This window comes from Pelodiscus sinensis, chromosome 7 (assembly GCF_049634645.1).
Source record: "Pelodiscus sinensis isolate JC-2024 chromosome 7, ASM4963464v1, whole genome shotgun sequence".
Classification (NCBI taxonomy): domain Eukaryota; kingdom Metazoa; phylum Chordata; order Testudines; family Trionychidae; genus Pelodiscus; species Pelodiscus sinensis.
In genome coordinates this window covers 42,657,914-42,682,850 of record NC_134717.1, presented here as the reverse complement: position 1 = coordinate 42,682,850, position 24,937 = coordinate 42,657,914, and the positions used below count along the sequence as shown (strand labels likewise).

Genomic DNA, 24,937 nt, shown 5'->3' with positions numbered 1-24,937 from the left:
CAGTCCAGTATTTTCAGCTCCTGTCAGGTAAAAAAATTCAGAGAATACCGGACACCTAAAATGTCCAGTATTTTTCTGATTTTTTCCCCGGCCAGGAGGCGAAAATGCTGGGCACCTGGCAACCCTACAAACACTCAGCGCCTGGCCTCCCAAACACCCAGCCCCCATGCTTACCTGGTTCCCCAAGGCTGCAATGCTTCCCCTAGGTCTTAAGTGTTCAACCTTTCCCTTGTTCCTATCCCTGCATGTAAAGAGGACATGCTGTTTTATTTAAAAAAAAATTTTTTTTTTGCTTAATAAGTTCTTGGAGTCCTTTTTTTTTTTTTTCCTGCTCAACAACTTTGGTCTCCCTCCCTTTTTTCCTCTTCAATAGAATTTTTTCCCGGTGTTTTTTTGGGGGGAGGAGGGATGTTTGGTATTTTTGTTTCAACCATCTGGCAACTCTAAGTATGTCCCACCTCCCCTTGTCCATCCTCCTCCCACAGGCCCTCTCCTGCCTTCTTCCATTTCCCTTCCCACCTTTCTGTGGCTGAGATGCTGGGGATAGCACGCACAAGGCCTAGGGTTGGGGCCACTCCAGGCCTGGAGGTGCTCCAGCCACACCATCCACCTTGCAGGCTGGGGGCACACGGGAGGGGGTTGTGTGCAAGGAGTGTGAGTGCTCTGAACTCAGGCAGGGGAGCAGGGCCAAAGGCTAGCCTCCCTCATCAGCATGTTCATCTGCTACTAATGGCTGTGTCTATATTGTAGCTCAGTTCATGCTAAAGATACTGAAAAGGCCCAATTGTGGGCAGGCTCTGTAAGTATGCTACACTTAACCTAAAAGTGCTACTCTCCCTCCCCCCCCCTTTGCACTAGGGAAAAGGTTTAGCTTAGGTCAAGCTACAAAGAGCTGGATGAGATACGTGGGGGGAGAGGGGAGAAGATACCTATTTCAGGACCTCAGAGGCCATCCCACAGTGGATCAAGCCAGGAGGAGGAAATCGTGTACAAGGGCGCCGAGGAATCCAGATGATGACTTGGCGTCCACAGATGCATGCAGTCAGGAGTGCTTTTCTGCCCCAGAGAAGGCAAGCCAATCGCAGCAGTTGAAGGTTGGGGAAGCACAAACAGCAGAAGATACACTGGTAAGTGAGTTTGACTTCTGGAAGCGCTCAAGAGAGCTGCCTGGAGCAGGAGGGCTGCAGAAAGCAGGCTTGGATTTGTGTGGTGCCAGGACTAGTCAGATGCAGAACAGAGTATTGATGTACTCTCACTTCACAGTAATCAGCCTCACAGATCTCATCAAAAGTATCATGCAGCTGCTGGGCAGTCTGCCTCGGCAGGCCTCTTTGGTAGGGCTGCTATATTCACTGTCCCTTTAAGGATAACGTGCCACATTGTTGTAAGCAGGGAAGGGGAATATCCTTGCACAAAAGCAAACTGCATACAGGCCCAGATGGAGCCTACAGTTGATTTAAGGACACTCTCTTGCTTCCCCATTCACTTTAAGCAATGAAACATCTTCCAGGGTGAACATAGCCTGTGGAAAACGAGCGGTCATATCTAACACTAGGGCCCCTCTGTAGTACTCTCGAAGACACACATGACCAGAGTACAGCACACCAAAGAACTCTCCTGCCCCGGTGGTTTACTCACCACTTTTAGGAACTTGTGTGTTGTGTGCCCTCAACCTGGGCAGCCAATCAGTGATTGGTATGCAAACAGTGCTCACTGTAGTAAGCCTGAAATGAAAGCCCATGTAGCACAGGCCTGAGGCCTAGCTAACAATGGACAACACTTGGCTAATATAAAGCAAAACTAAGCTATGAGCAAGAGGCAGGTCCCTACTCACAGAACTTGGTACAAACAGGACTAAAAGAGTGTAAAACACTAATTTGTAACAGGCCCAGGTGCAGAACAGTAATTGGTAGTAGTCATAGGTTGAAAGCACATTCCAAAAGGATGGTAACACCAGCTCATTAAAAAGACCTTGGTATCCACACTCCCTACAGATACCGACCCAGGTTCAGGAAAGGGTCTAAAATGACAGCAGGATGGATAGAGATGGCCTAACTGAACCACAAAGTGAAGGGTGGTATCTAAGTAGCCTCAGAAGGTGGCAACCTAACATGTCAAGAGTGACGTGTAACTTGTTTGTACCTGTTACTTGTGGAGAACAGTCTTTGTCCAGCCAGGAATCAGTCGGGTGTATCACTGATTGAGCTGAGTCCATTGTCACGGAGAACATATGAATAGTAGAGTTTACTGACAACTATTACTATACATTTCTTAACAATAAACCTGGCTGGACACTGTCGATCCTTATCCGACTTGTGATCTTTGGGGGCTCTCTTGGGGTCTGCTGTGTCGACTAATTGTGCAGGTCAACATGGCACACATCATTGAGCACACGCACGCAGCCTTCTGATTATCATCATCGATAGAGCCTGCCAGGACACCGCAACAGTAAATCCTAACTTACTACGTTGGTGAACCTAGTACACTTGTGTTTAAAATGGGTCATAGGAGAGGTCTGGCTAGTGTTAACAATGTCCTCTGTAACATGCTGCAGTTTGTCATCACAGATTCAAACCTTGGGATGCCAGCCTACCTTGCTGAAAGGCTGCGCAGGGCAAGGAAGTGGTCTGATAAAAGATAACTTTTTATGTGACATCATGAATAAGGCTGCTACTGAAAAGAATTGAAGGAGTAGAGGGCTAGTGAGTGCAAGGCACAGAAGGAGAACATGGAGCACCAAGCAGATACACTTCAGGAGTTGCTAGCACTTCAGACGAACTAGCTGTGCAACTGCCCCTGCCGCAGTACCCCACCGTTTTCCATGCACACCCCAGTCATCACCGACACAATTTGGCCACCACCCTGTCACTGGCCTGCACCCACTGTGCTCCACACATGCTGGCTCACTGTCCATGTCCACATTTTCACAGACACCCAATGTATTCCATCCCCATCCACGTGCAGTTTAGCTTCCACTGTACAGCACAAGAAATAACAGGGCTGTGTGTGAAACCTGAACATATACAAATCTCTAAACATCTTGGGGCCTCAGCTCCTCCCCTTTCCACTAGGGATGTAAAATCCTGTTTTAGTAAGTGTTTAAATGTAACTAGTTAACCAATTAAAAGAGGGACCAACAGGCAGGAAGCTGCTGAAGCTCCCACCAAGCTAACCATTCACATCCCTACTCCCAACCAAATGCAACTGTATCATGCTGCATGTGTTTTTTAATAAATACAATTATTGTGTTTTAAAGCAATCTTCATTCTATTTCATGAAAGCAAGCAAACATAGCCCAACAAAGCAAAGTGCATCATACAGACCAATCATAGTAACCTCCCAGCAATTCTGCCACTGTAGTCCCATTAAGAATTCATAGAGCTTTTTTATTAAAATTAAAACTTAAAGTGAGCACCATCCTCAATGATATACAATATGAATGACCAGTTTATACAACAAAACTAAGAGGCTCCACTTTCATTCAGGCAGCATTCCATTTTAAAAGGAGGAGCTCCCAAAACATTAAGCCTTTAATATATGTGCTGCAGTGAATTGCGTGCAAAGATATCATGTTTAAGGAACACATCTACCCAGAGTATTAGGGCATAACAAGCTGAGGGGTAAATCTACTGCACTGTAGTGGGCTTTGCTCTCATTGGCTGTGTGGACTCTAGTACTGCACAGAGTAACTTCAAAAGTATGCTTTGACTTACTGGTAGGTTAAAGCGCAATAATGGAGTATGGAACTTATAGTGTGCAATACTATGCCAGACCTGAAGAAATGATATTTGAAATCTTGTCTCTCTCACCAACAGAAGATAAAAGATGTTACCTCACCCACCTGGTTTCTTCACTGCAATTGCAGTTAGTCTCATTCCTCTGTTTTCTTTCTATAATGGGCCCAGTTTCACTTGGAGAAAGAAAACACTAATTACCAGGCCCAGCTGAAGTTCAGCACTACTATATTCCTGTCCTCACAAACTTTGTCAGATGCATACTGTAACAATGCAATATTACCTAAAATTAAACTGTCTAACAATAAGTCTTTTGTAGACAAACTAAAACAATGTCACCTTTTCCTACAGTAAATAAAGCCAAATCTTATATTGCCTTATGGATCAGAGTTTTATATTTATACAATCTGCAGGTTTATATATATGTGATGAGGAAAGGTGCATCCTTTGGGAGCAACATGGAAAATTAAACAATATCACTGCATACACTATTAGGAAGAATGCTCTAATCAAATGGCTCTCACATCAATAGCTGCATATGGTATCTTACAGAAAGTGGAAAGCAGTTTTATTTTAAGAATGAGTAGTTGGCCCTGTATTTAGTTGGTGCTTTTCCATTAAATTTTCAGTTGGTGCTTTTCCATTAAATTTTCAGTAAGTTTTAACATTAATAATAACCCAACCAGCAAAAACAACCTAAAAGCAAACAAGCACAAGTAAAGACAGAATGTTAACCAAAAAAGAGAAGAGGCAAAAACTCTTCGCAAAACTTTTATTATCAAAATTATAAAATAAAATTTTGTACAGAAACAATTCATAGATCAGACTATCTAGTTACAGCATTTATTCATATAACATCCTCAAGATGAGCATTAAAGTCTTGACTTAATACAAACCTAAAAACTTAGCAACCCAAGGACAGGTATGTCAATTAGAAGGTTACCTGAATTATCACTGCACATATATTTCTAAAGTTCCCATTCATGAAATGAAAAAGATCAGTCTACGATTTTTGACCAAAAAGGAAATATTCACTCTAGGATGAATGCTATCCAAACCTTTGATTATACATTGGTTCAAGGTTTCACATAATTAAAAGAAAATGGGTGAAGGGGAATTTTCAGACACAAAATGAGAGTCATGAAAGGCAGTGGGAGTTGTTGGATGCCTAAATGCCTTTAAAAGTTTCACTCTAGCAGTATGAGGTGCTGAATTGTGGTAAGAAGTAAATATCACTATAGAAAAAAGCTGATGCATAAAATAGCCTTCTACCAAAAAGATTCAATTAGTTCTAGTTCAACAAAGCCAAGGTGATTCTAGTTAGGATTGATCTCATTTATAATATTACTTTCTAAGTCTTCATTAACTGTACAATAATTTTCATTGTTAGATTGATTCATACAACGTACTACTTTCCATTGCTTTAATTACACAGTAGTCCAAACTAGAGCTTTTCAACTTTAAGTCCTTGCTTTTAGCTGGACTTAAAGTTCATTAACCATGTCATGCAAAATAACTTTCTACAGCGATACTGTGCTCAGGATTAGGCCACAGCATGTGTGAATGCTACCAAAATATATTCAACCATTACATCTGCACTCCCAGACTATTACTTTTTAGCCTTTAGAGGAAAGGATTGCAAATCCCATTAATACCCTATTAGCCAGGATATGTGATTTCTTTTAAAAAGAATCTGAATCTGAGCTGTACTACATAGCTAGAAGGGTTTCATATAAGTTCCAACCTAACCATGGGTTTTGAAAACCACTGGGGCCTTTAAAAAAAAAAAAAAAAAAGAAGAAAATTCAGGCTCCAGTTCCAAAAGGCTAGAGACCATTTGATCATAAAGTTCTGAAAGCAGTAAATATGATGATTTATTACATTTGATCAATTTATTCCATTTGCAATCTAATTTGTGATTGATTAAATAAGCTTCTCAAACTGACCGTATGCCTGTATCTCAAGTAGAAATTGTGTACTTACACTGTAGTACTTTCTCACTGTTGACCTTGCACTGATGCAGCATTACTTGGCAGCAATAGTGGAAACACTAATATAAACAGGATGCAGTCATTTTCCATCACCATTGTCAGCCCACATTAGGATTGCTACCATTGCTATTGTCAGTGGAGCTGCACTAGTACTAGTTCAGTGAGGAAAAATGTGGCTGCCCTAGAAGTTTGCAGCAATGTTCTATACTCACAAGGGAAAAGGAAGCTATGAACAGAGACCATCAAACTTTTGGCCCTCAAAAGTTCTCTCAGCTGTGCATTTTCCCATTTTGTCACACACTAGAAACCTTAAACTTTTATATTAATTCCTTATTCAAGCAGAGGGGGCAAAAATGCTGCTTTTTTACACTTCTGAGCACTGTATAAAACCAAACGATGAAAACGTGCCCACCATAAAGAAGTTTTAAAACAATCTCAATAAATTTTTAATTCTTTGAAGGACTAGTGATAATTTTGTAGTTGCTAATTTTATAACCGATCTATCATGACGCTTAACAGATTTCAGCTTCAATTGGCTACTGTTACTCTTCCTGAATTTTTAGAGACAGAAATTAACTAATTTCACCAGGCCAAGGTTTAACATCTATATTTCCACATAGGTCCATGTGAAACACCACAATTAATATTTTAAATGCATTTAATGTTTTCAATACTGTTAACTGTAAATAAAAACTGCAACGAAGACAACTGTCTGAACAAGACACTATCAGTTTAAAGCTGCATCAAGCTTCACCCTCTTGTTTCAGAGAGAAAGGCCAAAGTGGATGCTAGCCAGACTGCATAACAACAGGAAGGGGAAGAAAGCGCTTATCCAACAGTATTTAAAAGAGCATCACTGCCTGCAGCCCAGGACTCAACATGATCTGTGGAAGAACTACTGATTATCTTGGAAAACGTTGTCCCTTTTTACTTGGAAAAGAAAGAAAAGAAAATGCTGATTATCCTGGGATTAAAATCCAAAAGTGTTTGAACAATCAATTGCACACGAAGTGGGACATGGAAGAAAAAGCACACAACTGCAGGAAGGTGCCATTGACAACCCATCACAAGCTTAATCTTCCATTTCAAGTTCACGTTTCAGACTGCAAAATACAAACAGGAACCAGTTTTAGTTCAAGAAAAGCAGGTTGATCTATTATAGCATTTGATTTCTATTCAGTTTAGATACAGTTTGGAAGCTGTGGGAATAAGTATTAACTGAACTTTAATGCCAGCAGAATAAGTATTTAGCATTTACACTGTATACCACTTTACATACAAGTAAGTAGTCACAATTCCCATGAGATCATCTCAATTTCACAGATGACAAGTCAGAGGCCAAGTGGTTTACCTAAGACTTCCAAACAATTCAGAGGAGGAGCCAAGATTTCTCCATTCCTGGCTTTCAGACCTTTGCCTAAGCAACAACAACTGGGCTATGAAAAAAAAATAGCAATTACCTGTTTAAGTAAGCATGAACATTGTCGTAGCCATGATACTTGGCCAAATAAACCAGCACGCCAGTAGCACACCGGCCATCCCGCTGTCTGCAGAAGCTACAATTGCAGATTCCACGACAAGGTGGGCAGCGCCAGTTCTACAGAAAAATAAGACATCTTTTAAAGAAACTGAAATCTCAAGAGATTCATTGAGGTCCTACTCCTGCTGAAAGGTCCTATCAACCCCTTCCCGCTCTGGCTCAAAACAACTCCAGGCTGGCACAAATGCTGTTGAGATGCAAGTGTTTGTGAGGTACAAAGTTTTCTAAGGTGCTAGGCATCTTCTGTACTTTCAACAGAGCCATAAAGTGCACCCAAAATGTCCCCCTCTGTCTTCCAGACCCAATATAGTGACAACTGTCTCTCTGTTTAAGGTAGCTGGATGAATTCCTGCTCTGTTGCTTGATGTAGGATGAGAGGGAGCATTCCTCTCCCTACAACAGACACTAAAGCCAGACAAAAGAGAAACTGCTTTGCTCTGATAATTCAATAGCCTGAAGTTCAAGAATATGCTTAATGGCTGCACTGCTTCCATAATTGATAGTTATTACCATAGTAGTTATAGGAACAGTGTGGTGCCACAAGGTAGGAATGGCAAGGGGAACTTTAGAGGCATGGGCGTTCACAAAACCCTTACTCAGGGAAAGTCTTTTGCAATTAATTGCTGCTGGTGCTGCACCACTGTGTAGAAATGCTCACTGAAGCAGACCCTGAGAGTCTTCCAACTCCCAGGCGAGCCTGTAACCAAGCTCAGTCTCTCTCTTGCCCAATGACCCTTTTAATTATTTACACACGGTGGAACAGATCCAAGAGAATAATGAGAAGGATCCACCCTGAATACTCAACAGCCCACTGGTTAGGAATCACCTGGGAGGTGGGAGACCCAAATTCAAGTCCCTGCTTCATGAGATTGAGTGGGAATTTGATGCTTAGGTCTCCCATGCTCTGGATAAGTGGCTACCCACTCAACATTCTAGCATTTGTGAATCTGACTCTCCCCATGCGTTGTAAAAAAAGACCCTGGGTACTAGACTAGTTCAGGATGGTGAATTCCACAAGACAGTAGGATGCCCAAGAGCTCAAGTCTCCACTGTGAACCCCCCAACCATGATACTTTGTCTCATAGCTACAGTAGTAAAGGGCATTAAAACACAGCTCGCCCACCAACATCCTGATTTTAGCATTAACTATGATGCATCATTCCATGAAAAGGGCTTCCCTACAGTAAACAAGTTAAACCCCATGTCCATATTAAATTATCTTACTGGGTCCAGCAATGCAGTCCTGACATCTTCCCCATATCGATTGCGTAGACAAGGTCCACAGAACTGACCCCGCACTCCTACGCAGTCTGGGTTACGGCAGTTTGTCTTAGTATCTATGGTTTTTTGGCGACACTGATGACAAGTAGATCCCTACAACACAAACAGGAGTTCAGGAGACAAGAAAGCCAAGACCAGTAGGGTTAATTAACAAAACAGCACATTGACAACCAACCCAATCCTTTGCATCATGGTTCAGCCCTTTGCATGAGTACTTCTTCCAAGATTTGAATAACCCAAAAGAATTATAACAAAGAGAAAGCTAGCTTAGTGTACAATCTGCATTTCGCTGATTTGCAATACATATACTTACCATCACCTGGTTATATACTTTATCTCGAGCAGTTTCACAGATATTATCCAACTCTTCCTCTGTTATTTCTTCCACTGGACGTACGACATGAGGAAGAGCCATAGCACCAGGGCGACTTCTCCTGGGAGTTCGAATTTCCTGCTGAAGAGAGTGCAAGAATTAAAATCTAAGTTTTATTTTGTGGTCATAGCATTACCGCCAGCAGAAATCCCACACGAACAAGGGCTGAGAATTTCAAAGCAGTCTAAGGGATTAAGATGTCTATCTTCACTAGAATTGGCAGACAAGTATTGAGTTAATGGGATTCAGGTCTCCAGCTTTAGTGCTAGAAACATAACAAAATAAAAATCAAATGCTAATCAATCTTTTTTTTTTTAGTTCCTGATGAAGTAGAGAAAGTGACAATTTTTCCACTGAGACAATAAAAATAAAATGGTAATTGTGCAGCGCTCCCAATTTTTCCCATCCTCCACCAGTCTCAGTGTGGACATGAATGCTAGCTAGCTCTGCACGAGCTCTAGTTCCATCAACAAACAGGCTGAGGCTACACATACCTGAATAACCATTACCGAATTATATTTTTAAAGTTTCCCCAATTAATGCTCTACCATAACAGTACAACACCTTAAACCTACCTCTAAGTATTCGTCAGACATCTTTCTTCGCCTCACTAAGCTGTACCTGTCATCTTCTTCCTCCTCTTGTAGAGGAGTAGGTGGTCCATCAATCAGGGACCTGGATCTGGTGTGAGGCCGAGAAATTCGGTCTGGGTTCCTCCTTAAAGCACTTTGGGGAAATGAGCTTCTTGGAGCCCGCTTTGGTCTCTGAAATTAAAAAAATGGGGGCAAGAGGCTTTGTTTAACTCAAAGGGAAACAAAAACAAAATAACTTTGTTTCTAGTACAAAAAACAGAATACAATTACTACACTGCAGGGTAAATTCAGCTCTGCCATTCGAACTATGGAAACATACAAATCCCAAGCTGCAGATGTTAGTTCCTATATAAGGAAGAAGGCAGCAATTCACCTGAGTAAATGTAAGAGTCTCGATGAGCTTAGACATTTTTGTCTGCTTTACAGAAAAGGATATATTTTCAGTAGGAAAATAATAATCAAGTAAGTAGCAATCTAATAGTACTTTTCAACATGTTTTACTTAGAAGGGCATGTTATCTTCCTCCCCATTTTATAGATAGGGAAGAGGCACAGAAAGTCATACAAGTGAGTCATTGGTAACATCCGGTGTAGCATTTAGGGATTTCGACTCCAAATTCTGTGACCCACTCATTGGGACATGCTGCCTCCTTAAGTAGATTGACACTGCAGCCCTAAAACATATAGATGGGTCTAAACCAGAAAATGTATTCAAGTACCTTCAAACTTCAGATATCAGAACTGAAGCTTAAGGTACCCACCCTTTCTTCATCCTTTGTGTAAATATGCATTTAGAAAGGGGTTTTGTTTTGTTTTATGGCTTTAGTTTGCCTTTGATATTGAGACTTCCAGGTGCCTATGACTGGATATGTTGTTCAGTTTTTACAGAACAGCAAATCAGAAAGATACTGCATGACTGGGATGATTGTTTTAACAAGTAATAAAATTCTGAACAAATGGACTTTGGTTTACTTGATCTATTAAGCTTTTTATTTGAAAGGGGTTTTGTTTTGTTTGTTTTTTAAATCAAACACTAGATTTACTCAGAAGACTGATATATAAGACAAAGAGAAATTAATTTCTACTTACTGGGCTGGTAGTTGATAACGATCTTCTGTCAGTGAAAATACCAGGGACATTTTTTAATTCAGCCATTAGTTTTGCTAGCTAGAGGGAAAACAAAAAAAATATGGTCTTAAAAAAGAGTTTGTGCTCTATTACAGGCTAATAGATTAGAGCAATTGCCTAGAAGTACAACTGCCTTATAGTAAATTCAGTTATATTCTTCGACTTCTACATCTTATCTTTATATCCTGGTGTCTGAAAGTGGGTTGAAAATTATGCTTAGACTTAATAGGCTTCCAGCCTAAACCAGAATAAGGCTTCAGAATACAAAGCTCTCTGCTGAAGAACCTATTTCAGTCCATGTATTTTCATGTGCCAGTGAATGTGCAGTATCAGGGCTCTAAATTTCTGTTAATGCATTGAGGTAACTTCCATTAATGTTAATTTATATGGGAGAAGAGAATTGCATCGAGATTAGAAATCAAGGACCAAAATGAACCGAAGAACTTCCTGCATACCTACCATTGCTTTGTTTTCCTTTATGTTTAAAGCTCTTTTCTCTAAGAATTTGGGGCCCTTTTCTTCAGAGTCAGAGTCAGAATCCAGGGCAGATGGCTTTATTTCAGGAGGTGATGCTATTCCACTCTTTCCCCTTGTAGACCTTCGAGTAGGAAACTTCATAGCCACTTTCAGAGGAATCGAGTGTCTCTCACGTCTCCTATACTGCAATTTGTTCTCAGCACGTAAATCATTTTTCTCAGCGTCTGACTCCAATGTCTATCAAAACCCAATAATGTAGTTTATGAATGATACTGAATTGTTGTATGGTTAAGTATGATAAGCACATTTATTTAAAAGGACACCAACTTGAAATCTGGTTGTTTTTTTAAGTTTTGGGCATTACTACCCATGAAGCCCCCTGACAAATGTTGTGGTTTTACAAAGGGCTTAAATACACAAAAAGATAAAGATTAGTTTCTCTTGTAAATTTAGTTAGTAAAGTATTTCAGAGAAAAATGTAGTTTGAGTTGGTATGCTTTAAGGATCCAACCCTTCAAGTTATTCCACGTGGGTGAACAAGACCCCCACAGCAGTTCTCAGTACAGTGTCAGATCTAAGTTTGTGAACTACAAAAAATTCAATGGCTAAGAGTACAACAATAAGTAAATTGTTACTTATTCATAGAATAATTACAATCCCAACTCAAACAGCCATTCAGATCATTATGATCTCAAATCTAGTATTTCGTCAGCTTAGTATTCTCATTCTGATACTCTTCACAACTGTAGTGAGATTTACTAGTGATGGCAATTAAGACAATGATTCCATTTTTTGTTTGCTTTTCCACTTGGTAACATGACTTATCTTACTTTCACCAAAATAAAGATGCTTCTATCTAGGACTAACCTGTCTAACAGATACCCTGCTGTGGACCATTAGTACTTCTTTTTCTACCTGTCAAGGCTCAAACTGACAATCCCTATACTTTTGTATTAAGCTTGATATGTAGATCTTGCTCATCATTTTCATGCTGTTATTACTTGTCCCCACCCTTTTCTTGAGTACAAGTTCCTGCTTTGTCACTGTTAGTTCTTTGTACGATTTTTTTATTTAACTTAGATGTGTACTCCTTCCACAAGAAGAACACCTACTCTTTTCTCTGAACATCCCTTGACATTATACTCCAATACCCCATGTTACGTGCAATATGAGTACACTGCTCTTTATAATACTCAGTATTTACTCTTGGGCTATTTTTAAGCAATGAGTGTGCTATAATATTTTGTAGTTAATTAAAAAGTAGAAAAGGGGGAGTTCTACCATCTATTGCTATTTTTACATTGCCTACAAAGTGTAGAATTTCCTGTACTATTTCCTGTTATGCTACACAAGTGCCATGAAGAAGTGTCATGGTAGCTAACAGATTCCACCAAATAGCCATCTTGTCCAAATAGTTTTAGAAGAAAATACAACATGCTCATGAACAGAATATATCCATTAAGCAACGTTTCAATCTGTATTAGTTAAATTTTAAATCTGGAAAAACTGTTTTTTCTAAACTAAACAAATTTTCTCTTGCAAGATATAATTTGGTTTTCTCCACATTGCACATTTACATGGTACTTACACATTTATAGATGTGATTTAAAATTAAGGAATGCTAGCTGGCAAGTGTCCTAGAGACTGTAGCATTTCAGTAATTAGTTAAACTTTAAAAACTAAGTCAGTTAATTTGCATATCTCACCAATACATCTTGAATCTCACTTTCTGAAAAACCGCAGAACGAATCATCATCTGAGGCCTCACAAAAAATTTTAGCCAGTTCTTCTGTGATACCTGACCTAAACTTGCGTTTCTATAAAAAGAATAAAAAACACTTTTTTAAAAAAGAACCAATTTTTCATGAACTATGCAGACAGAAAATTACATTTACAAGAGCACTACAAGAGAATAGCTTTTGTAACAAAGAAAACAAAATGGTTCAGGGATTTACAAATGGTTTCAGAGCTGTTACAGCAAATCATCAGGCATGTTAGTTTAAGCGACATTTCAAAGAATAGAATAAATAGCTAATCTGCCTCCAACCAATTACTACCTAGAAGCACAAGCAAAAAGTGAAATGAAATTATAGTGCATACTGTAGATTCATAGCTACTGTATAGAAATGTAAGCAAAGCAAGACACTTTAAATCACATGAAGCATTTGGGACATTTTCAACACAGATTCAGTTCTGTTTATTCATACACTGTACTTACAGTGTTTGCAAAATTATCAGAACCAAAACTGTCACAACTGTCATCAGATGATGAGGTTTCCATGGGGATCAATTTCATATTTCGGAATGTTCTGAGGTTCTTCTTTCCTGAAAGGTTTCCTTGCTGAAAGGGGAGGATGACAATACCATTAAAATGTGAGATTTACACTAGCTTTTTAAAGCGCGCTTATAAAGTCTTATGTGGTTGTGTTTTCAGATATGCCAGACACCTGTATCCATTCAGTACACTATCAACACTGAAAAGAGATAAGACAGTAGAGCTTAAAATTAAGTAGTGTTTCCGTTCTAATATATTTCTGGTCACCAAGTGATTTATCCTTGAGTATTATGTTTCTTCTTCTGACAAGTAGCATTTTTGAAAAATCCCACTAAAATAAATCACATCCCTTCTCAACAATGTAAAACTTGAAGGACTTTATGTGGAATCTTAAAATAAGTATCTAGAAATCACCACTTTTGTTTTAAATTTCTGAAACCAAATATTCATCAACTAATTTTTTTAAAAGCATAAAGTACCCTGGAAAGAAACAACAAAACAACTGCTTTAGGGATAATGGCTTATTATTTCATTAGTACCTTTTTTCAGCTGAAATTTGTTATCTTTTAATGGCCTTTAGAATTTATCTTTTCCTGAGAATCTCCCTTATCGTAAGTAACCTGATTCAAGGTTTTGAATTGTATACAGGGACCCAGGTATGTACCCATATTTACACACTACACAACCCAACAATTACTGCAATATGACCAGTCACTGATCTGTGTCATGCCAAGCAGAAAGAACTCTTACAGTTATTAGCAATTCATAGGTCAATCTCATTGAATCAAAAATATTTCATAAATTGGTTTAAAATTAACCAAAACAGAAGTTTATGATGTCTGCTCATATGTGATGTCTGCCTTAGGGATGTGAATGGGTAACCAGTTACCGATAAACTTCCACTCTGCAGCCTCTCCAGCACTTGCGCTGGTAGTTGGCAGCCTGGGGTGTATGGAAAGGGAGGGGGAGAGAGGCTGGGAATCAGCAGCAGATGGGGAGGAGGGGGTGCTGGCTTGCAGGCTGGAAGCCTGCCTATGGTTGGAAACCAACCCTCCACTCTCTGCGTGCCTTGAAGCCAGCAGCTGGGCAGAGCTGGCACTGACCCTGCCAGCAGCACAGCAGCTTCTCCAGTCTAGCCATTAAGGTAGGGGGCTGGAATGCCTCTCTATCTGTCTTCATTTAATCACCCCTCATTTCTGAACTTTGAAATCTGCACCAAAATATAACCCAGTTCTTCTCTTTCCTCACAATTAGACTAAGCTATTTGCTTCCACAGGGATCATGGCTACTCCTGCCAATAGAGAAGATAAGGCTATGTCCTTAGGCACACAGCTATAGCACTCATCTGAGGAAGTGGGTTTTGCTCAGAAAAGTGTACGATATATTAGTCTCTAAGGTGCTACAGAACTACTCATTTTTAAAAGCTAGAGCACAGTAATGTTAACACTTGGTACAGACAGGGAAGGGAGTTTTACATCATTTTAACTAATTCTCCACAACAAAAAGTGATCAGTGGAATAATACTGTCAATCTAGCACCGTGATGTCCAACACGGTAGCCACTAGCCATATGTGGCTATTTGGCCAGTTGAGTGTGGCTAGTTCGCTATAGCAGTAGCCACTATAGTGGCTTCAGAACTGGTTGGACACCAGGGACTAGCAGCTTCTACATTGGGATTTAAGTCAATTTAGCAACATCTCTCTCACCTTAAAGGTGATAACTAGTCAACTAACTTTCAAGTGTACACCAGTGCTTCCCCTATCACTCTATTTATCCTCCAGACTTTTACCACAAGTAGCTACTTCGCACTTTAATCAAAACTCCATCCTTTAGAGACTCTCTTCTTTCTCAGTAAAGATAGGTTTGCAGAGAAAAAGCAAAGAGGTATCAGATCAGTACCAAATCATTTTTTAAGAGCAGCATTCCAATATAACATTCTGTGGCTCACAGCATAATCAAAGATAAGCACAGAACAGCCTCAACAGTCCCTTGTATTCCACAACAATCATAATTCCTATTCCATTAATACCCTACTCCATTTGGAAGGACGTGAGTTTCAACTGTCTCCCCAAATTTTGCCTGTAGCACCTTTTTTGCAGACCAGCCATTGGGTCCTGTTTATACAGTAAGATGGAACCCTACTGAGTATCTACCAGGCCTCCCCAACATGATAGCTGTTGTAGTGCCACAGGAAGAAGTGAACCTGACCACATTCACTGTAAATCCTTTCCTATATGATCATCCCAGAGGGCCGGAATTTGTCTGTCAGCAATGTGGTTGATACAGGGTTACTAACCACAAGGGTACCAAGCACAGCAAGACCTGCGAGCTACACCAGTGCAAAATAAATCCAGCAGACATGGGAGATTTGTTTCTAAAGAACAAGTATCAAAGGAGGAACCCGCTAATCTGTTCGCAGAAACAACACGGGAGTCCTATGGCACACTAAAGACTAAACAGATTTATTTAGACACAAGCTTTTGCGGACAAAACCCAACGTGGTGACATGTTATCTGGAGATATCCTGCAGTCTGCGATCCCCAGGGCATTAGCCTGGAAAGCTCTTTGCCACCCAGACCCTGAGAAAGCCGTAGCTTTGCATAGGGACACGTCCTACTCCAACTGGGGGACTGCAGGGCAGAGATGGGCTGTGGGCCGGTAGATGCACTCGGACAGAAACAGGGAGCAGAGCCTGGCGGGAGGCAGGCAGAACAGAGCACGGCGCGGGAGCAGACGCGCTGGCCACGCGGCGGAGCTGCCTTGCCACGTTCCCCAGCAGCCGGGGCAGCGGCGGCGCCGGGATGGGACAAGGGGGACACACGGGGCGTAACGCGAGTTTGGACGTGTCCAGGCGCGTCCCCGCCTGCGGGACCCCCAAGCCGGCAACCTCCACCCCGCAAACCAGGGCTTTCGCGGCGTGTTTGCACGGGACCGTGAGAAAGAGGAGGAGGAGTGGCTGGGCCAGGCGCCAAGACAAACACAGCCAAATAAGCCGCCACCCCAGCGAAAGCGCAGTCAGTGGTGCCTCCAGCCAGCCAGTCCCCGACCGCCGCTCCGCCTCCAGCGCCAAGCCTACCCCCCTCCCCCTCTTTCAGAGCCTGCCGCTTTCTGCAACACCGTCCCGCTCACCCCTCTCCTCCAGAGTCTGCAGCTCACTCCCCAGTCCCCCTCCCTTCCTCCACCTTCTTGCTGCCCCCTTCAGCCAATGAGTGTAACTCACAGCATCCCCCCCACTCCATTAGCTCCCTGCTCATTGCACCCTCTGCGTACAATTCACTGCACCCTTTGCCTCGCTCAGCCCCCTTCCTCAGGCGCGTGCAACTCACTGCACCTTCTGCTCCGCTCAGCCCCCTTCCTCAGGCGCCTGCAACTCATTGCACCCTCTGCCCCCTTCCTTTGGGGCGTGCAACAATTCACTGCACCCTCTGCCCCGCTCAGCCCCCTTCCTCAGGCGCGTGCAACTCACTGCACCTTCTGCCCCGCTCAGCCCCCTTCCTCAGGCGCCTGCAACTCATTGCACCTTCTGCCCCGCTCAGCCCCCTTCCTCAGGCGCCTGCAACTCATTGCACCTTCTGCCCCGCTCAGCCCCCTTCCTCAGGCGCGTGCAACTCATTGCACCTTCTGCCCCGCTCAGCCCCGTTCCTCTGAGGCGTGCAACTTATTGCACTCCTGCTCCCTTCCTCCAGCGCACCCCGGGGCGCCGTTGGCCACTCACTTGCATGCCGAAGGGATCCATGCTACCAGCTATAGGGCGCTGCCTTGTAGCGGCTAGTCAGGTACCCAGGTGCGATCAGCGCAGCTTGTGCTTGCTGGACTGGGAGGGTCGGGACCCGGACACTGAAGCAAGCTCGCGCCAAACCAGCTCGGGACTCTCAGGGGGGCGGAGACTGGGGGCTCCTTTCCCGCGTCGGAGCCCGAGTCCTGGAAGGTGCAGGCAACACCCCTTCAGGAGGAGACCCCCTCTTGTTGCCCCCCATGCAACAGACAGCGTGCCCCTGTGAAGAGAATAGTACCGGGCTCCGGGGAGCGCGAAGAGGGGGTCGAAAACTCCTGTACTATTTTTTTCCCGCCGTGGAGTTTGTGGTACTGTAAGGGCCTAATTCTGTGGCGCGAAATGCTCGCTATAGCAAAGCCGTAGTATTTGCATATGGGGAGGGGGAGGGTAGACTCATCTGCAAAGCAGTAGCCCTGGTGCACATGGCCTCCGCGTGGTTAGTTCCCAATGCTACTGGGTGGAGGAGGGGGTCAGATGGGGAGGGACTGATCTTGCTGCTGCCCTGCACAAGGGTTTATCAGGACAAACGAGAATGTTTGGGCAGGAAACGTACAAACAGTGTAGGCACGTTTTCTGCTCCGACTATTTCATGCATGGAGAGCAGAGAGAGGATGGGAACCTGCAAGGTTATGCCCCATGCATCCTGGGCATTTAAAACGTGACTGCAGGCAATGTATAGCACAGAAATCAAAAGGCAGAACTGTCTTTTACCACATGCGGCTCTTTCGAACATAATGAGGACTTATTTAAGCTCATGAATAAATGTTTAATTATAAAAAGATGGGGGAGGGCTAGCTAATCAGAATAACTTTCAATATTTAGCATAAGCCAAAGGCTTTTTGAAGGATTGCAGTTGTTTTACACTTTCTGGAAACCCAAAATCCTCCATACAATTTGATGTAAAGTAAAAAGGTCCATTTCAGTCCTGTTGGATTTGGTGCCCTTTGCTGGTGCTGTGTCTGGGATTTTCAGCTAGAAAAGGCACTTTCACTAGATTGTACAAGTTTCAGTGAAAGCATAACAACATAAGCATAGTCATACTGGGTCATACCAAAAGCCCATCTATTCTGGAATCCTGTCTTCTGACAGCAGCCAAAGGCAGGTTCCCTAGAGGGAAAGAACAGAACAAGTAATCATCAAGTGATCCATCCTCCGTTGCCATTCTCAGCCCTGACAAAACAGAGGGTAGGGACACCATTTTGGCTCATAACCACTGAAGGACACATCTTTATCTAGTTTTTTGAACCCTGTTAAAGTCCTGGTCTTCATAACATTCTCTAGCAAGGAGTGCCACAGGTTTACTGTGCATTGTGTGAAGAAATACTTCCTTTTGTTTGTTTTAAACCTGCTGGGTATTAATTTCATATGGTGAACTCTAGTTCTTTTGATATGGGAAGGAGTAAATAACTTTTCGTTGTTTACTTTCTCCACACAAGTCATGATTTTATAGACCTCTATCACATCCCCCCTCCCTTAGTCATCTCTTTTAAAGTTGAAAAGTCCCAGTCTTATCAATCTCTCCTCATATGGTGGCCATTCCTTAACCCTAATAATTTTAGTTGCCTTTTTCTCAACCTTTTCAATTCTAATACCTTTTTTAGAGATGAGACAACCACATCTGCACAAAGTGCTCAATATGAGGTGTACCATGGATTTATAAAGAGGCAATAAGGTATTTTGTCTTATGTATCTCTTAATGATTCCCAACATTGTTTGCTTTTTTGACTGTCGTAGCGTGTTGATGTTTTCAGAGATCCATCTACAATGACTCCAAGATCTTTTTCTCCTGAGGGATAACAGCTAATTTAGACGTCATCATTTTATATGTATAGTTGGGATTATGTTTTCCAATATGCATTACTTTGCATTTATCAACATTGAATTTCATTTTGTTGCCTAGTCACCCAGTTTTTGTGAAATCCTTTTGAAGCTCTTGGAAGTTTACAGTGGATTTAACTATTTTGAGCCGTTTTGTATCGTCTGCAAATTGTGCCACCTCTCTGATTATCTCTTTCTCTAGATCATTTATGAATATGTTGAGGAGAACTGGCTCCAAACCAGACCTCTGGAGGACACGACTAATTACCTCTCTCCATTCTGAAAACTGACTATTTATTTCTACCCTTAATTTCCTATCTTTTAACTAGTTGTCAGTCCCTCTCATCCCATGATAGCGTATTTTATTTAGGAGCCTTTGGTGAGGGACTTTGTCAAAGGCTTTCTGGAAATGTAAGTACACTATCTTCTCTGGATCTCGACTGTCTACATGCTTGTTGACCCCTTATAGAATTCTAGTAGATTGGTGAAATGTGGTTTCTCTTTACCAAAATCATGACAACTCTTCCCACAAATTATGTTCATCTGTGTGTCTCACAGTTCTGTTCTTTACTATTGTTTCAACCAGTTTCCTTGGTAATGAACACACTTAGGGCACATCTAGCAGGGCTAAATCCAAAATAAGCTATGCTACTTGAGCTACGTCAATTGTATAACTTAAGTCAAACTAGCTTAATTCGGCTTTTGGCACTGTTTACACAGCAGTTAATCCAAAAAAGAGCACTCTTCCTCCAACTTCCCGTATTCCTCTTAAAATGAGGGTTACAGGAGTCGGAGTAAGAGCTCCTTTGGCTTGACATTATTTCAACATTATGCCAAAATAACTGCTTGTGTGTAGATGCAGACTGTGTTATTTCGGAATAAAGTTAGTTATTCTGAAGTAATGCTACTGTATAGATGTACCCATAGAGAAAATGTCATGAAGAAGAGTGAAGAAATACTTTTTTAAAACTCATTTTTTAAAACAGTGTATAATGCATTTTTTGAAACTCCACCAAGAGTGCAATTAGACACTCATCCTAGCCTGAGAATAAGGTAATACATCTGTTCAACTGCAATTGCAATCCGTATCTTTTTTCAGGAAGGGAATGAAATAAGGCATTTTATTTGTGTACACTGATTTAAAATAGAATAAGCGCATTAAATTAAAACATAATTTGGAGAGGAACAGAGAGAAAACAGATTTTTGCTCTTAGACTATTTTATGTAACTTTTGTAATATCACATTAAATCAAATAGTTATAAGACATAAAAAGTGCAAAATAACTTGCAGATACAGACTAACATGGCTTTCCCTTTGAGAATTGTTACTGTTGTTTGACAGTTTTAATGAGCAGAGTGGGAACTTTAAGAAATTATATACCTGATAGTTTAAAATTCAGATAACGCAAAGTGGAAAATTAATATATTGTCTGTTTTCTGTAATATTTCATTTACAATCACCAAGCTAATGCACACTGATGCAACTGTACTCAAGGCTGAAAATTCCCATTTATATCAGTAGCGCAGAATTGCGCCCTGCTGCACGTTTGCTGCACACACATAAACCTGATACTGTGTAATTGAGCCAAGAATGAGCTGTAAGTCAGACATCACAAATAGGCCATAACACAATAGAATACAACAACTCTGAAGTAGTAGTTATACTTTTTGGTCATGATTCCTTTTGAGCAGGCAGCAATCTGTCAAATAAAAGAATCTCCATTTTAAATAAACCCTTAATTATGTACTTACCTACACCACTGGCTTCACAGACTGTACAAAAGTATATGAACTAAAACAGTCCTCCGGAGACCAGACCACACACTTAATTTTCCTAAATCCGTATTAGTTGAGGGTTGCCACCCAGAGAGTTCTCAACCAGCATAGTGCAGTTTGGTTTTTTAAACTTCCAGAAAAACTACAAAATGCAAGGTTATATATATGGAAAAATATTAAAGAAAAGGTTCCCCCAATAACAAGGCTCACTATCATTTTGAATCATGAAGATCATAAGTTGCCATTAGAAAAATGACAGATCTGTATAAGGCAATTGTACTAGCTGCATACCAAATCTAATTAAGGAATGATTACTAGCTGGCTCTATGGATGAGATTGCAGCAAATCTTCTTTTTCCAAGTGAATTTTTTGTATTTTTAAAATTGTCAGATTGGCTTGAAAATTAGTATGCCAGATTCAGGGCCTAGTTAGAGTTTGTGGGTACATTTTGAAGCTATTTAATTAGAGGTTTTCTGAGAATTTTTTAAAAATTGTTAAGAAAAATGGAACTGTTCTCAAAAAGTTACATACATTATGAAACACTTTTTTCTGCAGGGATTTGGAACATCAGAGGAGAGAAGAAGTGGAAGCCTGTACCGCTTTTATAATGGTATTCCCCAACATAATATCTGGTGCATGATATCAAAACAAGATGTAAAACTTAATATATACATACAGTAGACTCTCAGAATTGAGGGATTAAACTGACCGGACAAATTACAAACTGACCGGACAACCACGCACCTCATTTGAAACAGAAAGTACGCAATCAGGCAGCAGCAGAGCCAAAAAGAAATCAGTGCTGTGCTGTGTAAACTGTAAACTACTAAAAATAAAGAGAAAGTTTTAAAAAGATTTGACAAGGTAAACTGTTTCTGTGCTTGTTTCATTTAAATTAAGATGGTTAAAAGCAACATTTTTCTTATGCATAGCAAAGTTTCAGTGTTGCACAGGAATCACTATTCACAGTTCCATGTATTTGCCAGGGTTTTTTGTAGCCCCAGCCTGAGGGAGGGAGACTGGGAGCTGCGGGGAACTCACCACAGCTGTTCCCCGCAGCTGCAGTGAGTTCCCTGCCGCCCCTAAGCCCCACAGTGAGTTCAGGAGCAGCGGGAAGCTAACCACAGGGGCTGGGAGCTGTAGCGAATGGCAAGGGTTTCCTGTATTAAGTCAATATTCAATTGTAATTTTCTGAAATACAAACTTTGATATTTTTCTCAGAGTTACAATCATTTTTGAGTTACAAATAGCCTCTGTTCCCAAGAGGTTCTTAACTTGGAGGTTTTACTGCAGTATATATCACCTGTATAAAGGGGCTTTTGCGCAAAATCTTGCTGCCTGTCTACACTGGCTGCGAGTATTTGCGCAAGAACACTGACTTTGTAATGTACAAAATCAGTGGTTCTTGCGCAAATACTCCGACGCTCCCGCTCAGGGATAAGCCCTCTTGCACAAGTATTCTTGTGCAAGAAGGCCAGTGTAGACAGCCACGTTAATTTCTTGCGCAAGAAAGCGTCTTCACTGGCACAGATGCTTTTGCGCAAAAGCGCATGCCAGTATAGATGCTGTCTTGCGCAAATACTTTTAACGGAAAAACTTTTCCATTAAAAGTATTTGCGCAAAATCATGCCAGTCTAGACGCAGCCTAATAGCTTAGTTTGGGAACTACACTGTAGAGGCAATCACTGAATGGATTGCAAGAATAGTTCACTGTCACAGACCTCAGTTAACCCTAATTAAGGAGTACAGGGAATTGATAGGACCCGAACAAGGTGGTGCCTGACTGCCACAAGTGTATTTTGGAACACAACTTTACATAGACTTCCAAAATTCATGGCAGCAACGTGAGCTTAACAAGAGGTTTGATAAAGAAACCATCCAGCAAAGTAAATTACCATATGTTCTACAGACTAGAGTCACCCACAGCAGATGGGGACATGTTGGGCCAATTTCTGTTTCACAACAGTCCCTTTATGACCATATAGCTAGCATCTTAAAGAGGCAGAAACAAGACTCCTGAGGTATATCTCCTGTATAAAGGGACTCTCAGTGGCTCTGTGGTGGGGCTCTCAGGGCAGGAAGCAGGGCATAAGACAAAAGGTCACTCCAGGAGCAGGGCATGGGGAGAGTATGAGGCCAAGACAGTGCATGCTTTAGCTGACCTCTGAGACTACAGTACAGTAATTGATACGGGGAACCATGTCAGCATTGCAAATTGTTCCAGAATACAGGAAGTGCAAAGGTGGCATAGAGCACTTAGCCCTCATCCGCACCCTCTTGTTGCTGTGCATAGCACGTGGATAGACTAATTGACACTCAAGGCAAGTGTTTCAAGGAAAAGAGGAATGTAGCAGAACAGGAACCGGTTGAAGTGTATTTTTATACTGATCAATAGCTATATTCAGCTACTCTGCATTAGAGAAAATTCCCAATTATTTCATGGATTATCCCATTTGTGGACACTGACACATTTTAGCCTCAAACATCTGTGGAGACAACTTAATTATCTGCTGATTGCTACCCTTTATATATGTAATACAAAGTTGATTTGCTCAGCCCCATGATAAGCTGTGTGGAATGCACAATTCAAATTCAGGATCTTAAAATCCTCAGACTGTCTATGTGTTCACCACATACAGTGAATATCAGAGCAAAAAGTTACTCATCCTCACAAATGCTCCATTCTCCATCTGTAAGCTTTTTTTTTTAGAATCATATCATCCCTGCCTCTTACCCTCTACCAAATCTATTTTAAACAGCTTGGAAGGATTTATGAGCAAAAAAGTGTGTATTTTCCAGGGGTGTTAGCTCCATTAAGTTAATTTCACTTAAAGCCATCTTAACATTTGTGGAGACCAAGGTAACATGTTTGAAGCCAGGTAAGCAGGCCATATTAGTCAGCGAGGAGCCCTATGATACATTGACATTTAATATAGCTTTGGGTATACCAGCATGCATCTCAGTGAATGTTGAAGATTTTTCAGTCAATTAAAATAACTTGACTGAGCTAACACAAATAAAATATAATCCTTTTTTGCTCATCAATCCAAGGCCTAAATTTCTTACCCTGGAACATATAGGCTGTGTCTAGACTACAAAGTTCTTCTGGAAAAAGATACGCAAATTGTGAAGCACAATTTGCGTATCTTTTTCCGCTTTTCTTCCAAAAGAGGCTTTTCCGACAATTGGCCCATCTACGCTAAGCCAAATGTCAGGAAAAAAGCGTCTTTCGGAACATCCCTTCTTCCTCATAGAACGAGGTTTATGGGGATGCCGAAGAAATGCATCTGCTTTTGCGGCAGAGCTCTGGTATCCCGGAAAAACTCTGTAGTCTAGACGTACCTATAATTCCCCTCTGCTTCTGCACCCACTCCATACTAGTTCCCTGACTCCAAAGTAGACAGACAGGCAAAATCACTTCTTCCACTGGCATCGTAAAACTCCAAAAACAAATCGGCTGCATCTAGACTTGCCAGCTGTCTACACTGGCCGCTTGAATTTCCGCAAGAACACTGACGATCTCATGTAAGATTGTCAGTGTTCTTGCAGAAATACTATGCTGCTCCCATTTGGGCAAAAGCCCTCTTGCGCAAATACTTTTGCGCAAGAGGGCCAGTGTAGACAACGCGGTATTGTTTTGCGCAAAAAAGCCCTGATCGCAAAAATGGCAATCAGGGCTTTCTTGCGCAAAACCGCGTCTAGATTGGCACGGACGCTTTTCCGCAAAAAGTGCTTTTGTGGAAAAGTGTCTGTGCCAATCTAGACGCTCTTTTCTGCAAATGCTTAATGGAAAAACTTTTCCGTTAAAAGCAGTTGCGGAAAATCATGCCAGTCTAGACGTAGCCATCCAGACTATGATTGTAGTGAAGCTTGTCAAGTGTTTTCAGGAATGGGAGCAACATTTTCAGATCTCTATGCTTCTTGAAATGATTTTTTTTTAAATATATGAACGTAGCAGTTGAGGAGTCTGTTAAGAGGCATGAGCTGGCTTACACTGAAGTCATCAAAGGACATATGAAGGGTAGTTATCTCAGAAGGAGCAGTACCCCGTCAAAAGCAAAATGTGCTCCAAACAGTGATCAGCCGCTGCTTTTTTCTACTGCAGAAGCTGTTGTAGCACAACCCCTGCTAAAAAGTTGCATTCCATAATATTGTTTCATCTTGCTGCAACTGCTGG

The 24,937-nt window shown here is 41.4% G+C and overlaps 1 protein-coding gene and 1 long non-coding RNA gene across 3 annotated transcripts; one reads left to right on the top strand and one right to left on the bottom strand.

The window, feature by feature from the left end:
* Positions 1–4,492: 4,492 nt before the first annotated feature.
* Positions 4,493–17,408, bottom strand: CDCA7 (cell division cycle associated 7). 2 transcript variants are annotated; one of them, XM_075933643.1, is made up of 10 exons: positions 17,107–17,408; positions 13,335–13,457; positions 12,823–12,933; positions 11,099–11,353; positions 10,601–10,678; positions 9,495–9,683; positions 8,860–8,997; positions 8,490–8,639; positions 7,186–7,322; positions 4,493–6,828 (listed from the first exon to the last, which is right to left on the bottom strand). In XM_075933643.1, the coding sequence occupies exons 1-10, from the start codon at positions 17,125–17,127 to the stop codon at positions 6,798–6,800; spliced, it is 1,233 nt and encodes a 410-aa protein (XP_075789758.1). In that variant the 5' UTR covers positions 17,128–17,408; the 3' UTR covers positions 4,493–6,797. The 2 variants fall into 2 exon arrangements, with proteins under 2 accessions (XP_075789758.1, XP_075789757.1); XM_075933642.1 differs by having other exon boundaries at positions 8,860–9,000; positions 17,107–17,395.
* Positions 17,409–18,766: 1,358 nt separating this feature from the next.
* Positions 18,767–21,527, top strand: LOC112544704 (uncharacterized). Its single transcript, XR_003088036.2, has 3 exons — positions 18,767–18,838; positions 19,187–19,395; positions 21,316–21,527. It is a non-coding gene; the product is annotated as an uncharacterized LOC112544704 (long non-coding RNA).
* Positions 21,528–24,937: the final 3,410 nt, after the last annotated feature.

Coding starts and splice junctions, on each gene's coding strand:
- CDCA7 (XM_075933642.1), bottom strand. CDS start 17,127: ATGGATCCCTTCGGCATGCAA. Junction 10,679..11,098: donor TAAAGGAAAACAAAGCAATG/GTAGGTATGCAG, acceptor TTTTCCCTCTAG/CTAGCAAAACTAATGGCTGA. Junction 9,684..10,600: donor CGTTATCAACTACCAGCCCA/GTAAGTAGAAAT, acceptor TTTTAATTTCAG/AGACCAAAGCGGGCTCCAAG.